The 14,723-nt window shown below is 37.0% G+C and overlaps 1 protein-coding gene across 4 annotated transcripts in view; it reads left to right on the top strand.

Moving 5' to 3' along the window:
* Positions 1–14,723, top strand: part of ANK3 (ankyrin 3) — a 618,703-nt gene that overhangs the window by 446,777 nt on the left and 157,203 nt on the right. For all 4 annotated transcript variants that reach the window (XM_045568777.1, XM_045568776.1, XM_045568774.1 and 1 more), the window contains exon 10: positions 12,045–12,143. In XM_045568777.1, the coding sequence (XP_045424733.1) occupies positions 12,045–12,143 (99 nt within the window). The remainder of the gene's footprint in view (positions 1–12,044; positions 12,144–14,723) is intronic.

Below are 14,723 nucleotides of genomic sequence, written 5' to 3'. Positions count from 1 at the left end.
AATTTCTCTATCTGCAAACAAGGAAAATTAATGGCCACCTTGTAGGATTATTGCCGTGATCAAGATAATGTTTGGAAACTGTGCCAGCCAGAAATAAATGCCAGCCATTGACAGTATATCTCAGAGCCCCAATTAGTATTAAACTTCTAACCAAGGATTTTCTTTTTCAGCATTTCATGTGTGTGTTATGAGGTCTGAGCAAGAGTCAGTCTAATAAAGAGGTGACCTCACCATAAACATCCACCTGTCTGAGGGTTTTAGATAATTTCCCTGTCTTGTGATTGTACCTTCTACAATCCTGTGCTTCCTCCTTCCAAGGATTCTCATCTCCATGTTTCTAAGACTAGCCTAGTAATCTCACATTGATTTCTGTAATGCTTTGATTTACTGTCTCATTTATTATTCATTGCATTTATTGACTCAATCAATAAATGATTATTGAGTGTCTACTATGGGCCAGACATAGCAGGTGAAAGAGCAAGACAAGATGATACCTTCCCTGTCCTCATGAAGCAGGTGGGCTAGTTTGTCTTCTGTACCCTGACCCTAGGACAGTCCAGCCATAGAGATTTGGCAGGAGACCCAGACTTCTTTTTCTTGATGATTATTGAACCTGAAAACTGTGTATGTGCCTTAAAAGAAACAAGGTTTCTAGCAAGGAAAAGTGAAGGAAGATGAAGGCTGACCCCTAAAGCACTGTCTGACTGGGGAGGTAAATTGAATAGAGGTCCCATTGAACTGACTTTGCACCATTCCAGTAAGAAGCAAGTATGTAAGAATGCTAGAACCATTGCTTTAAATGGCACAGGTCTTCTGCTCAGCATAGGCTAAAGAGGTTGTAAGGAATAAAAAATAGAGATGCACTGTTTATGTCATTATTGTGTGGAGACAAGGGATCATTTGTAAATAGAGGGAATCTTTGTCAAGGGAAATGAGAGTTACGAAGCCAAGGGCAGAAGAAAAGCTTGAAGAGATCCTTAGATCTCCAGCTGGGGTTTTAGTTGGCACGTGGATTGCAAATTACCTTATTTCTCTTTCTCTTGACATAGTCTTCAGTCACTAGAACAGCAAAATTACTTGTCAGCTGGGTGCAGTGGCTCATGCCTATAATCCCAGCGCTTTGGGAAGCCAAGGCAGAAGGATTGCTCGAGGCCAGGAGTTCAAGACCAGCCTGGACAACATAGCAAGACTCTGTCTCTACCCAAAAAAATAGTTATCCAGGCATGGTGGCGCACACCTGCAGTTCCAGCTACTCAGGGGGCTGAGGCAAGAGGATCACTTGAGCCCAGGAGGTCAAGGTCACAGTGAGCTAGGATGGGGCCACTGCACTCCAGCCCTGGCGACAGAGCAAGACCCTATCTTTAAAAAATTGCATGTCAGTCATTTGGCATCATTTATCACACTTAACATGCTGTATTTGATACAGTGGGAAAAGGAAAGGATACACAGGAAATTCAGGTCCCATCTTTAGGGGACATAGAGTATCACTGGGGTGGGCCAGGAGAAAACATACAAATTCTTCTGGATAAAGTATTAAAGATAGGAAATAATGTACATAGGCAAAATCTGGTATGCAACTTGCTTTCTGTACCACTTTGCCTCCCTGTTCTGAGGCCTGTATTATTTTCAGCCCAGATGTGGACTCCTTTTTACCTTCCATTCAGTTTTGACTTGGATTGGCTTTTCTCCCACGCTGTGTGAATGTGAAGGAAAGACGTGGAGGACCAGAGAACAGAAAAGCATTCCATTCTTTTGCTGTTGTCCTGCATGGAGTGGGTGGGGGGAAGGGTGTCAATTGTGCATAGATGAAATTCCTGGCAGGCTGAATGGAAAAAAATCATAGTACATACCCAAAATATGTAAACTGTGTCGTATTCTCCTCATCAAAGCTTCCCTTCTCTCTTGCTGAAATGGTGAAGTAGTGATTGGGTGTGTGGGTGGAAGGGAGGGAGCTGGCTAAAATGTCAGAAAGCCACAGGGACAAGCCTAAAAATAAGAAAGTAGAATGACAAGTTTTAACTACCCAATCCTATAGCACTTGAGAAAATAGATATTGTTATCTACCCATCGACCTCCTACCAAGTACTTACTGCTGTGGGTGCCTTGTTTGCATCTAACAAATCTGACGTGCTGCACACCCGTCTCCCGTATTTACAGACAGGAAAACATCTCCAAGGCAAGCACTGTAAAGGACCTCTTCCCCATTGCTCTGTGCCCTGCACGGGCTGCTGACTTAGTAGAAGATTCGCTTTCAGAGAAGACTCTTAGGGCCCTTTCATTCAAGGAAGTAAACCTGAGTTGTGTTCAGAGTAATTTAGGTAAGATCTGAGCGAGATCTTATCAGCTGGAAAAGTGGAATGAGAGTGAATTCAGTTTTACTCTAGTGCCTGATCTCCAGTCTTATGCGTGCCTGGAAAATGGTAGACTGTGCCCTGAGCAAAGTTCACCCTCTTGAATCTTTTCCTTCCCAGGACGGCTAGGGAGTTGTTCCCCATGATCTCACCATCTCAGCTGGAAGGCAGTGGATAGTGTAACTTTAAGAATAATTAGTTACTGTAAAAGTCAAGATGATTGTGCATGAATCTTCCTGGAGAAGTTTAGCTAGGATCTGATGAATCACAGAGCCTTCATGTTTCTATTTAGCTCATTTCAACAAAGCTTTTCCTATTTCCCCAGCCCCATAATGCTGACTGTTTTCAACTGGCTTGTTAACTCATGCTCCTATGGATGGCCAAGTGTTAAGTATGTAGTGTATCTCTGTAGTAATGGTGGGAAATGTGCTAAAATAGGAACACCTGTCAAGGCAAATTTTCCAATCTGGTCTATCGGCAGCATTCTAATTTTAAAATGATTTAGGAAGTTTGTTTGTTTTTTCAACAAGATCGTAACAGCCTTGTTTCTTTATAGACTCAAATGCTTTGCTCAGATTTCTTTCCACTGAATTCTTGCTCTCTTCAAAGCCAGAATGAATATTTGGCACATGTTGAAGGAAGATACTTTGCAGTAGACCGTCTCTTGTCATTTTCATTTGCCTTTGCATCAGTTCAAAGCCCAGTTAGAGACTCAGTATGGACCCTAAATCAGAACCTTTTAAGGCTCCAGTTCTCTCTTTTCACTGACTCCTCTCCATCTAAGAATAAAGGCAGCTGTGCTTGTATTTAGTGCTTTAGAGAAGATGCAGAGTTCCAGGTGGAGTCAATAATAGCAATACTCTGATTCCCAGAGTGCTACTCTAACTGTGCCCCTCCCAACTTCCAGCCTTCCTCACAAGGTGCCACTGCCCCCATCCTCATAGAATCCCATTACTGCGACATTACATGCAAAGCTATACCTTGACACATGTTCATCTTAGTATCTGTAGCACTTAGCATACTTAAAACACTTCTTGGCACATACTAAATGCTCAAAAATTATTTGCTACATATATTGAAATAAGATACGCTCCACTCCTTAATGTTACATTGGTCAAAAAGTCTTAATTTACTTGACTTTAGACTGGTCTTGTGGTAATGTCATTTTTCTCCCTAAAGTTAATGGCATCCAAGTCATTTATAAGAATAAAGAGGTATTTATGCACAGGTAGATGAAGGGTTTTCAAAATACTTCCAATCTGTCAGTTGTTAAATTCTTACTATCTGGAAAAGTGTCAAGAGACACTTGGATATTCTATAATTTTAGCCTGTGCTTTCCCAGAAATGCAGCTGGCTCTGTTTCTCAGGTTAAATACTAAGAAAAAAGAAATACTGATATTGACTTTTGCTTTTCATTATATTTCCAAAAGTGTGATTGCCTTGGTTAAAAGTGTTAATACATCCTTGAAGAAAATAGTAGCCATTTCAAAGTCATAAAGTAGTGTCTCCCAAAGAGAAAATTCCAAAACGATACTTCTTCCTTGGAGTTCTAAGATAGGCATGTTAACAGGAGCATTTGAAATAATGCAAAAGACTGAGTTTCTACATCGAGAGTAATTTGAAAATGTTTCTTCATGTCATACAAAAACATATTGATTTTTTTTCATTTTTATGTCAAAAATATTACAGATTAATTGCTCTGATTAAAAGAAGGACAAGTAATCATGAAATATTCTTAGCTTTCAAAACATGAGGAGTTCTCTTTGAAGGAAAGAATGTGTTTTTGCAGTTGCAAAGAGTTCTGAAACCATGGAAGGAGCACCTTTTGTTTTATTTTTCCCCCTCTCCCAGTGATTTTATATTATACTACAGACCTCATTTTCTTTGCCAAATTAGAGATATAAAAGTAAATGTTATTTGCCTGTTTAATCTACAAAGCAGGCTCAGGACAGTTAATTGCTATGTGGTACCAAGTGCTGGCGGTCAGAAAGTAATCTACTTTTTCTCCTATTTTTCCTTGATATATGTTGGTAATACAATTTCTTTTAAATAGCTTGATATCCATTAGGCACACAAGTACTCTATGGTTAATCAACTACAAGCAACTTTAATTTCCTCCTTCCTCAAAGGAATGATTAAGTAAATAAATAAATTATTATTGTTTTTTAATTGTGAATATTTGAATTTTTTAAACATGTAACATATAAGAACTATATGAAAATCATCTTTGCATATTTGAAATCATATATAATAGGTTACTCAGTATGTACCAACTGAAAAGTCAAGAATTCTATTATGTATTCGTAGAAGAAATATTCACAAAGTGGTATATGATAGAAATAAACACAAAATAAGATGGTGTAGTGTGTACAGACCCCATATTTTAGTTTTAGTCAAATGTATGGCTTCAAGTAATGTTGGAGTACCTTGCATTGGATTAAGCCTTCTGCTGATAAAATCATAAATTCTGGACAAAACCAAGCTGCTACAAATTCCAGACTCGATATCACTCACAATATCCAATATGTACTTTAAAAATTGCTAAGCAAAGTCAACTGGAAAATGTGACCTATAGTCAAAAGAAAAATTAGATAATAGAAACAGATCCATAGATGACTTAGCTGTTGGAATTAGCAAAATTTAAAACAACTATGGTAAATATATTAATCTGTAGGAAAAGATAGGTATAATGGGTGAAGAAAGGAGGAATTTCAGGAGAAATAAGGAAACTATTTTTTTAAAGAACCAGATGGAAATCCTAGAATTGAAAGACACAATATCTGAAATATAAAAAATTCACTGGATGGGATAAACAGCAGGTTGAATACAAAGGAAGAAAAAGTGGTGGATTTGAACACAAGTCATAGAAATCATCCATACTGAAGCACAGAAAGAAAAAAAGGTGAAAAATCAGATATACCATGTCAGAAACCTGTGGAATAACAGGTTGACTAAATCCATACAATGGAGTCTAAGGACCAAAGGAGAAGTAGAATGGAGCATAAAACGTACATATTTATTTCCAAATTGGATCATGTAAACTGCAGTCCCCTGATCAAGGAACCTTAGAATACCCCCAAAAGGGATAAATACAAAGGAAACCACACAGAGGCACATCATACTGAAACTGCTAAAAAGCAAAAATAGAAAACAATTTCAAGCAACCAGAGAGAAGACATATCACGAATGAGAAAGCAACCATACAAGTGTTATCTGACTTCTTATCAGAAACATTGGAGGCCAAAGACAATGGAACATCTTTAAAGAGCTAAATTAAAAATATTTGTCAATCTAGAATTTATATCTAGTAAAAAGAAATTGACATAGTAAAAGCAAAATAGACAGTTTCAGACAAGTAAAAGCCAACATAATTTTGTTACCATCAGGCCTATGCTGACTAAAATACTAAAGGAATTTCTTCCATTTAAAGGAAATGATACCAGGTGGAAATTTGAATCTACAATAAAGGAAAAAAAAGAATTAAAAGTAATAAATATGTTGATAATATTAAAGTCTATTTTTCTTTTCTTGAGTTCTTTAAAAATCAATTGTTTAAACAAAAATACCAATCTATTGTGAGGTCTCTAATACACATAGAAATAAAATATGTAGCACAAAAGATAAAACTAATAGTGTAAATAGAATCATAATATTGTATAATTCTCATACATGAAGTGGTATAATATTCAATATGTAATATATGTAATATTAATATCATTACTGTATAATAATATAATGACTAATATAACATTATTTAGACTGTAACAAGTTAAAGATACATATTGTCATTCTTAGGACAGCTGCCTCTTGAAAAAAGATTTAGCTAAAATGCCAGGGGAGGAGATAGTCAGTGATAAGTATGATGATTCCATGATCAGAATACTAAATAGTACTCAACTCCAGGGAAGACAAGAAAGGAGGGACAAAGAACAGAGTGGAAAAACACAACACAAATAACATAAGGGTGTGTTGTAGTCTCAGAAAGAAGGCTGCAGTTTTCCAAGCAGGGAGAACACAGAAGGATTTTACCTTATTTTAGTTTAATTTTCACAAAATGAGGATACAGTCAGAGTTTTAAGTGAAAGTACTGATACAAGAATACCTTTGCCATTAGCCTATAGTTGAGGCCCCTTAGTACCATCATCATAACTCTTCTCCTGAGCACTAGCTACATTTTCTTTCATTGTTTTCAGTTTTTAATTAAACATTATTACATTCTGTTTCACACCCACGAGATATCTGCAGAGTTCTCCCTGCTTGACTTCCTTTTTCTTCTCTAGAGTGAATTTTTTGCTTAGGAAGAAGAAAGAAAGGGACCTAGAGGACACAAATCACAATAAATATATCTCTCTTGAAAATATTTGCCAAGTCATGAATTTGTGTCACTCCATTATTGACTTTGAGCAAATTCAACCTGTTAAGGAAGTATTCTGGGTTCATATTCCTAGGTGTGATGCCTTTGTCCTGCTTCATGCTTTTCAGAAAAAATCAAACTTGAAAGTAAGCCTTTTTGACCTTTGTGTGTACAAGGTTTTGCTCTTAAGCTAGCAGAGCATTCTGTCCAGCCAGTGACATGCAGTCCCCACTTCACTAATAAGATTACTGTCACTGAAATGAAATATGAGATCTGGACTAGCCAGTTTATGTTGCTTCAGAATGCTGCCTGAGGGAAACTTGTTCATTATGTCAGTGCTTTGACAGTCAAGGGAATTGGAAAAAAAATTACTAACCCCATACAATTTCATTTCCCTCCCGTAATGTTACTATGGCAACTCAGCATCCCTCTTTCCTTCTCTCGTGTCCGACTGCATATGTTGACTTGTTGAGGCAGCCTCCCTTGATCCCCCAAAATTGCCCTTGCCTAGCATTTTTCAACTGGAAGTCAACACTGTTATATGCAGATGAAAACTGCTTTTTTGGTCCAGGACCCATTCTAAGTGACACTATACATTAATTGTACATTTCTAGGGGTTGAAAGCAAGTAAGAATCCATATTTTGCATTGAATAAAAGCTTTGCTCTAATTTTAGGGAAAGGAGTACACCAGTTCACTGCTATGTTGCAAAGCACAATATCGATAATAGCTCTTTTATTAGGCTTCTAGCATTCTGACTTAGAAAAAGGAAAAGTCTCATTTGGAGCAAATTTTGAGAGCTAAGAGACTCAGTCACATTCTTAAATCTAATCCCAATTTATCCTATTGAGAATTTTATTTTTCTGGAAAAATAAGGCATTGTAATAGTGCTTCTGAAGTAGACAAAATGAGTCTACTCTTAAAAAGGATAACAAGGAAAGGAATTTTTAACGAACTAGCTAGAAAACGTTTTTAAATGACTAGCCTGAAAACTCATTCATTCATTCACTCATTCCATTCATTCATTTACTTAGTAATTTTTTTTAAGCAATTTTCATGGACATAGTACGGAGTTACCGTCTCTGTGAGATTCACTTAACCCTCCAACTGTTAACCTTGTTCTCAGAGATAAACTAGCGTTAAAGAAAATATTATTTGTGACACTTGTCAAAAGGACAGTAAGACAGAATTTATCCAAGGGAGGCTACTACATTGGAGTTTTGTAGTAGAGAGATGTGGCGTAATTCTGAATACAGCAAGGAAAGGTGGGAATTTATAGCCATGAAGCAAGGTGAGGGTGAGTGGGTGGAAAATTGCTAAGAGGAAACATTGGGGGTAAGAGACATTCTGGCTAAACTGACTTGACAGGATTATTGTGGAAGGGTGATAAGATATAGAGGGGGAGAGATAAAGAATTTATTCAGATGATCAGATTCTTGCTAAGCAGAGACTAACACATGGAAGCCCAAAATCCAGGACCTAGATGAGAAGAGAATTCAGAGAAGCCTGATGAGCGTGAGGTCAAGAAAAAGAGAGTCTTTGTCACTAATTGAAATGACAGTGTGTGCCCACAAATAACTAAAATACTAGATAAAAAGTTATAGGTCCCCCAAAAGAGGTGCAGAAAATAAGACAGAAGTCTTGAAGATAGAAAGGTTACATTTAGTTTGGGGAAAGGCTTCAAAGAAGCGCTGTGCTGTAAAACGATCCGGATTTGGATCTTGGAGAAAGTGGGAAAGGAACCCCCAGGTACATGAAGTGGCATGCACAAGACAGAGAAACTAGAAAATGAGAGACACTTCCCAGAAGCTGCAGACAGTTTGTTAACTGGAGTAGAAGTGAAGGGAATAGGAAGAGGCCAAGTTGAACCAAGTGCAGCAGGGACTGATCTTAGAAGACTTTTAATGCTAACCTGAAGAATTTAGATTTGGCTGAGAAGTGGGAGACAGCTATGGAAGGTCTTTCTGAACACAGGGATATTGTAATCAGAGCTCTGCTTCAGCAAAGTCAGTGATGAGCCACACCAGCTTCAGAGCCAAAGAAATTAGTTCAAAATTTAAATTTTTTTTACCCCAAAATAGGAAGTATAGTCAATGCCTGCTAATTTTCTTCTTTCTTTTTTGTTTTTTTTTTAATTTTTTTTAACTGAATTAAGTGTGAATCGTTAAATGGCAGATACTTTTCAGTCCCACTGTGGATCAGCCTCTCTAAAAACTGTGATGCTAATTAAAGATCTTACGTTTACTCTCGGCACGAGTTTTCCACTGACCTGTCACTGTCCCAGCAGCTGGGCCAGCACTGCCTGTGCAGCGGGGCAGTAGTGACATCTTGTGCAGCTTCCTGATGAGAGATCCCTCCTGCAGGGATTTTGGCTCTTTGAAGAGCCACACACCTTTGAAAAGTGCAAGTGTGAATTTGTAGAGGATCCAAAGGAGACAGACACTTGAAATTAGTGCTAAAAATACTGCAGGTTCTCAGGAACCACAGTTGAGATAGCTGTGCTTCTGGTAGCTCTTTGCAGTTCAGCCAGAACTGATGAGTTTTGCCCTGGAGAAACTAGCTTTCTCTCTGAAGCAAGGTGATTAAAGGAACAATGGCTGGAACAACAGCACTTCACAGCTCTTCCACTGGTGAAAAATGTCACCTTTCTGTACTGACTCTCTAGGTTCTACATGTGTTTAATAAACACCAGAAAGGAGACATAGTAGCTTCGGAATATAGCTAAAAGAAGGCTAAGACTGACTGAAAGCTTGAACATAGGAGTTCTGTCTTAATAACCCCTCCCAATACCTCCCAAAATTGTCTTCTCTAGTCAGCTCTCATAGGTCTAGCCTAGCTCTGAATTTGTCCTGTACAGCCTTGAATGAGTAATTTCACCTCTTTGAACCTTACTTAGAGTCTCCATTTATAAAATGAAGGTCATTTTGAGGATAAAATGATATGATGTCTTGGATTTGTTTCAAAATAACACAAGAAAAGGGAAAAGATCACAATATAGATAAATCATGATTGACCATGAGGCAGCAATTGTTGAATTTGAATTAGGTACCTAGAAATTCATTACACTCTTCTGTCTAATTTAGTCTGAAATATGTTTAAAATTTTTCATAATTAAAACTTTCAAAAAAGGTGAAATCAACAAAAAATGTATGTGTAAGAAGGAACAGTATACTTCAAAGGATTAAGGAGTCAGTGGTTGAGACAGGTTTTGCTCTTAGTCAAACACGTTGCTACTTTGCATTCAGTATGTTGCACTTTACTTTGAGGAAGAAAATTTTCAAGGATAAATGAAAATAATTATTTTCTGTATAATCACAATTTGAAGATGTCTACATGTTTCATCATCTCTTACATCTTAGAGTCTACTTAAGAGAAAATGAAAGAAACAATTTTGACCTTTTAGTTCATAAAAGACAATTACTGTACCGCAGTCTGTGTGAAATTTTTTTTGTGGTGGAAGGTGGATGTAATTATTGTATTATTTCTCCTTCAGATGTTTTCAGGCTTTACATTATCAAGAAGAGCTTTGGACTTCATGGTGTTTTTTTTTTAAATCTATTTCTTTATTTTATTTTCTTAGCAAAATGCTGTTTCCACTTGAAAGATTGCTTTACTTTGGTTTATAAAAGCAGATGCTTTAAATCAACATGAAAGGCAAAAGATTTAAACATACTCAAAAAATGTTCAAATCAGGTCATGTATTGTTTGCAATTCAAAGTTCACTATTAATGAATTTTAATACTATTGAGATTTGGCTAGTAGTTTAGAAATAGGGTTACATCTTATTGCTTATACACTAGAATAATTAGGCTTACTTTCAAGATTTGCTCACCCAATCTAGAAAGTTATTTAAATATACTGAATCAAATTTTGATGTATTTTTAAATGTGATTATCCTGAGAGTAGGTATTATCAGTTTCAGGGATCTTCAAGTTGGGGAACTCATAAACCAGTGTGTGTGTGAAAATGTCTCCAAACCATTTGGGATCACTTAGATAGTTTTAAGTGAGTAACTTTCTACTTCCTCAACTTCCTGCTCAGTATCCTTTTTCCATCCATCCTTCAACGCATAGTCCTTCCCTCCTACTATCAAGAAAGGCCTAACACTCTCTTATCCACACAAAATCCCAGAAGGGTAGGCAACAAAAGGGAGAATTCAAAATATTGGTATCCTGTTGAGAAGTATATAACTCTAATGATCAGATAAATCCATTGCTGCCAACAAAAATGAAGGGCCTAATTAATAAATTGGCCTATGATGGATCATTAAAAAGAATTTTGGGTGAAGGATTAAGTGATTTTTGACATAGAATTCAGGAGTTTGGTGAATTAGTGACCTCACTGTAACAAAAGTCTATCTACTTTAGCAAACAAGATTTCTCAGCACTAACATCTATAAAAACAAAAATTAGGGCTAGTATTGATGCTGAGCCCTGTCTCATTCTAGCAATAACTAATATTCATTAGCAGATACCTAAACTAGTTGTGGGAAGAAAATACATCTCACTAAAAGAGAAATTTTTGATTATTTTTATTGAATCACATTTTTATATATTTTTGTTGTTTTGATCAGTTATGTTTGAATAATTATAATGATAATCCCAATCAGGAGATTTATTTTTGATACTTAGAGCCTGGTATTTTCAGGAAATCTTTAAATCTTTCTTAAATTTAAACTTGAACAAGTTCATGGCAGGGAAATATAAAAAACACTTGAGCAACCAGGCATGGTGGCTCACACCTATAATCCTAGCACTTTGGGAAGCCGAGGTAGGAGGATCACTTGAGTCCAAGAGGTGGGGGTTGCAGTGAGCTATGATGAGGCCACTGAACTCCAGCCTGGGAAACAGAGTGAGACTCTGTCTCAAAAAAAAAAAAAAAATACTCAAGCATAAAATTACATTATATTAAGATAAAATTATGAAATTACATGTGGGAAATGGAATGGCAATAGAAATGCAAGAGGAGAAAGGACCAATGTAAAATTCCTATTACAAATCCTTATTATAAAAGTATATTCATGTGTTTTTTTAAATGGTGAGCATTGAATTACTTACAGTGTTTAGATTCCATTGGATAGTCAAAAGAGTAGTGGGACAGTCTTATATTTAAATGTCAGTATTCAAACTCATGGGAAATTACATACTTTGCAACTACTTAAGCTTATGAAAAAAATGTAGTTCTCAACTTAAAATTATGAAATTATTTTATGAGATTTGTGAGCAAACGTTGGAAGCCCATTGGTCCACAGCATGTAGGATGCCATGCTGGATCTTGAAGAAATATACTGCATTTATATAACTTACTGTCAAATCTAATGATGTTGCCTTGGTTCAACAGGATGGTCTGACGCCGCTGCACTGTGGGGCAAGGAGTGGCCATGAGCAGGTGGTGGAAATGTTGCTGGATCGAGCTGCCCCCATTCTTTCAAAAACCAAGGTAATTTATTTTCAAGTTTCTGGACATTAGGCTGTATTTAGCTTTGAATTCCTTGGCTGGTTATATGACCCAGCCTTTAGAATCCTATAGAAAATGACAGTTTCAATTTAACAATTAGAATAGCTATGTTCACCAAATCTTTGAAGAACCTCAAAATAAGTTTGAGTTTATGAAGTCTTTATGTGGAATGCACTACTCTAAAAGTCATTTTGTGCATGTGGTTTTTTGCTTTGTTTCAGGAACACTTACTGCTTGATTTTACTCTGAAACTTTCATAGCTCAGAAATGATTATTTGTTGCTTTAAGAAAGACTAAAAGAGCTACACTTTCTAAGTCTGGGTGCTGGGTCACTTATTTTAGTTTCTCAGTTTATTTCTTCAGAGTTCACAGACTGTTCAAGAGGCCAAGGATATTACTTAGTTGACAAAGACTGGAAACTTTGGAAAGATTGCACCTTGATTGTGCCTTTGGGAATGATGACATATCTGAAAGGAACATGTCATGATTGCTTGAAAAAAATTAATGATTTACTAAGTGTCTTTTAGATTTTTTTAATGGTAAAACCATTTGACACTATTTGAAAAAGAGAATATTTGCAAATAAATTTTGATACATACAAACCATTGTCATTACTATTTTTATTACTTGAACCAGTGATTTTTAAAGGTTATATTTAGCTTTATTAAGAGTCTTAATTTCTAAACCTTTTCAAAGCAACAAAAGTGTATATTATTCCTGTTTGCACTCTGGTCAATGTTTTCTCAACTCTAGAAAGACTGGTCGGGGTGTAGGTGGTGTGAATAATTCTATCACTTATTTGAAAATGCAGGGTGTAGACTGGTGAGCCGTTGAACGTATTATTCAACAGAAGTAAGCAGACAAAAGTTTTGCATTGTACATTATGACCTCTTGGCCTTTTAAGTGCTTCTTATCTTTTCCATTCTATTGGTTCTTTTTCTTTCATACAGTCCATATCTATCTTCTCTCCCCCTCCACTGCTATCTTCTGAGCCTCATCATCTCTCACTGAGCCATTGCAGTAGCTTCCTATTGGTCTCCCACTTTCCTCCTTGTTCCTTTACAATCCGGTTCCCACTTTGCAGTCAGAGTGGCCACATTAATTGTCAACCAAACCATGGTAGCCTCTTGCTTAAGAACCCTCCAATTAATTCCTGTTGTTCTCTTTAAAATTAATTTTTGTTTATCAAAGCAATATAGGCCTAGGTAAAAATCTAGTTGTCTCATCTTTTTCTCCTATTGTTCATCTCATTATCAATTTGGCTTTCTTCTGGGAAATGTTCTTGAAGTTTTCTTCCATGCTTTCAACTTTGAAGAACATTTTCTTGTTCTCTGATAGCTTCTTTTCTTTTCAAACCATCCTGTTTTTGTTTTATGGATATAATATTTTCTATTACCTTTCTGAGAAATTCATAACTTTTTCCTATTTAATTTTTTTCTGCTTCCCATATGTCCCTGATTCCTCAGATTTCCTTTTGTTCTCCTTGTTTGCTTTGGCTCTGTTTTTTACGTTGGAGGATTCCCACAAATGTCTGTACAAAAGTCTCCCTTACTGAGAGAGTATGCAGGGCTGATGATTAGGTGGCCATGGGTCAGAGAGTCCTCAATGTCAGGGTACATGCCCTTTTCATTGGGGGCAGTTCAGTTTTTTGAAAGATGAATCTACCAATCTTTTGCAGTGCATACCTGTGTGAATACCTTCTGAGGAAGGGGAAGGAAAATGGGCTGTCAGTCTTCCTGTCCTCTATGCATAGTTCGTAATAATAAGTAACATTTGCATAGTGATTGCTACATACCACTCACCATGTACCTTACATCTATTAACTCATTTAGTCCTCACAATAACTCTATGAGATACTAGTATTACTATTCTACCCTTTTCATAGGAAAGGAAACTGAAACCCAAGAGATATATATAGTAGCTTTCTCAAAATATCTCAGCTAATGGCAGAACAAGGGTTTGAACCCAAGCAGTCCAACTCCAGAGGCCACTTCACGAACCCTGTACTGTCCTTCCTTTTTCTGTGATCACCTGTTCTCAGTCCAGATCTCACCACTGCCCTCTATTCTGCCCAGGCCCTTGAGTCTGGATCTCTCTGGCTCCCTCTCTCTAGAGACTGAACTCTGTTTCCTCCAGAGTAGAAGGACGCCTTCATCTGGCTTTGCTAGGTTGGGAAGGATCTGGAGACCTTGGCAGCTCCAAAACAATCCTGTTTTCAGCCCAAAGTCTCATCCTGGATATGTTTCCATATCCTCCACCTCGCTGAGATCTGAGAGGTAAACAGCCTGTCGTTATTATACCCACCAGTGTGCCGGAGCCAGATTGTATCAGCTCACAAGAGCTGATTGTATTAATATACATCTCTTCCCAATTCCACATTCAGCAACATGACATGGGCAGCTTGAAATTGCTCAGAGTGGGGCTCTTCACACCATGGAAATTAGCAAATAATACACATTGGGGTTCTTCTTTTTTGAGGAGTTTGTTGCTAAACATTTGTCAGCACATCACTGATTCCCTCCCTCCACAGACACTTAGGTTTTAGCCTCTCTTTTCTGCTAG

The sequence above is a fragment of the Lemur catta genome, chromosome 14, assembly GCF_020740605.2.
Source record: "Lemur catta isolate mLemCat1 chromosome 14, mLemCat1.pri, whole genome shotgun sequence".
NCBI lineage: Eukaryota > Metazoa > Chordata > Mammalia > Primates > Lemuridae > Lemur > Lemur catta.
This window is presented reverse-complemented; position numbering and strand designations above follow the sequence as displayed.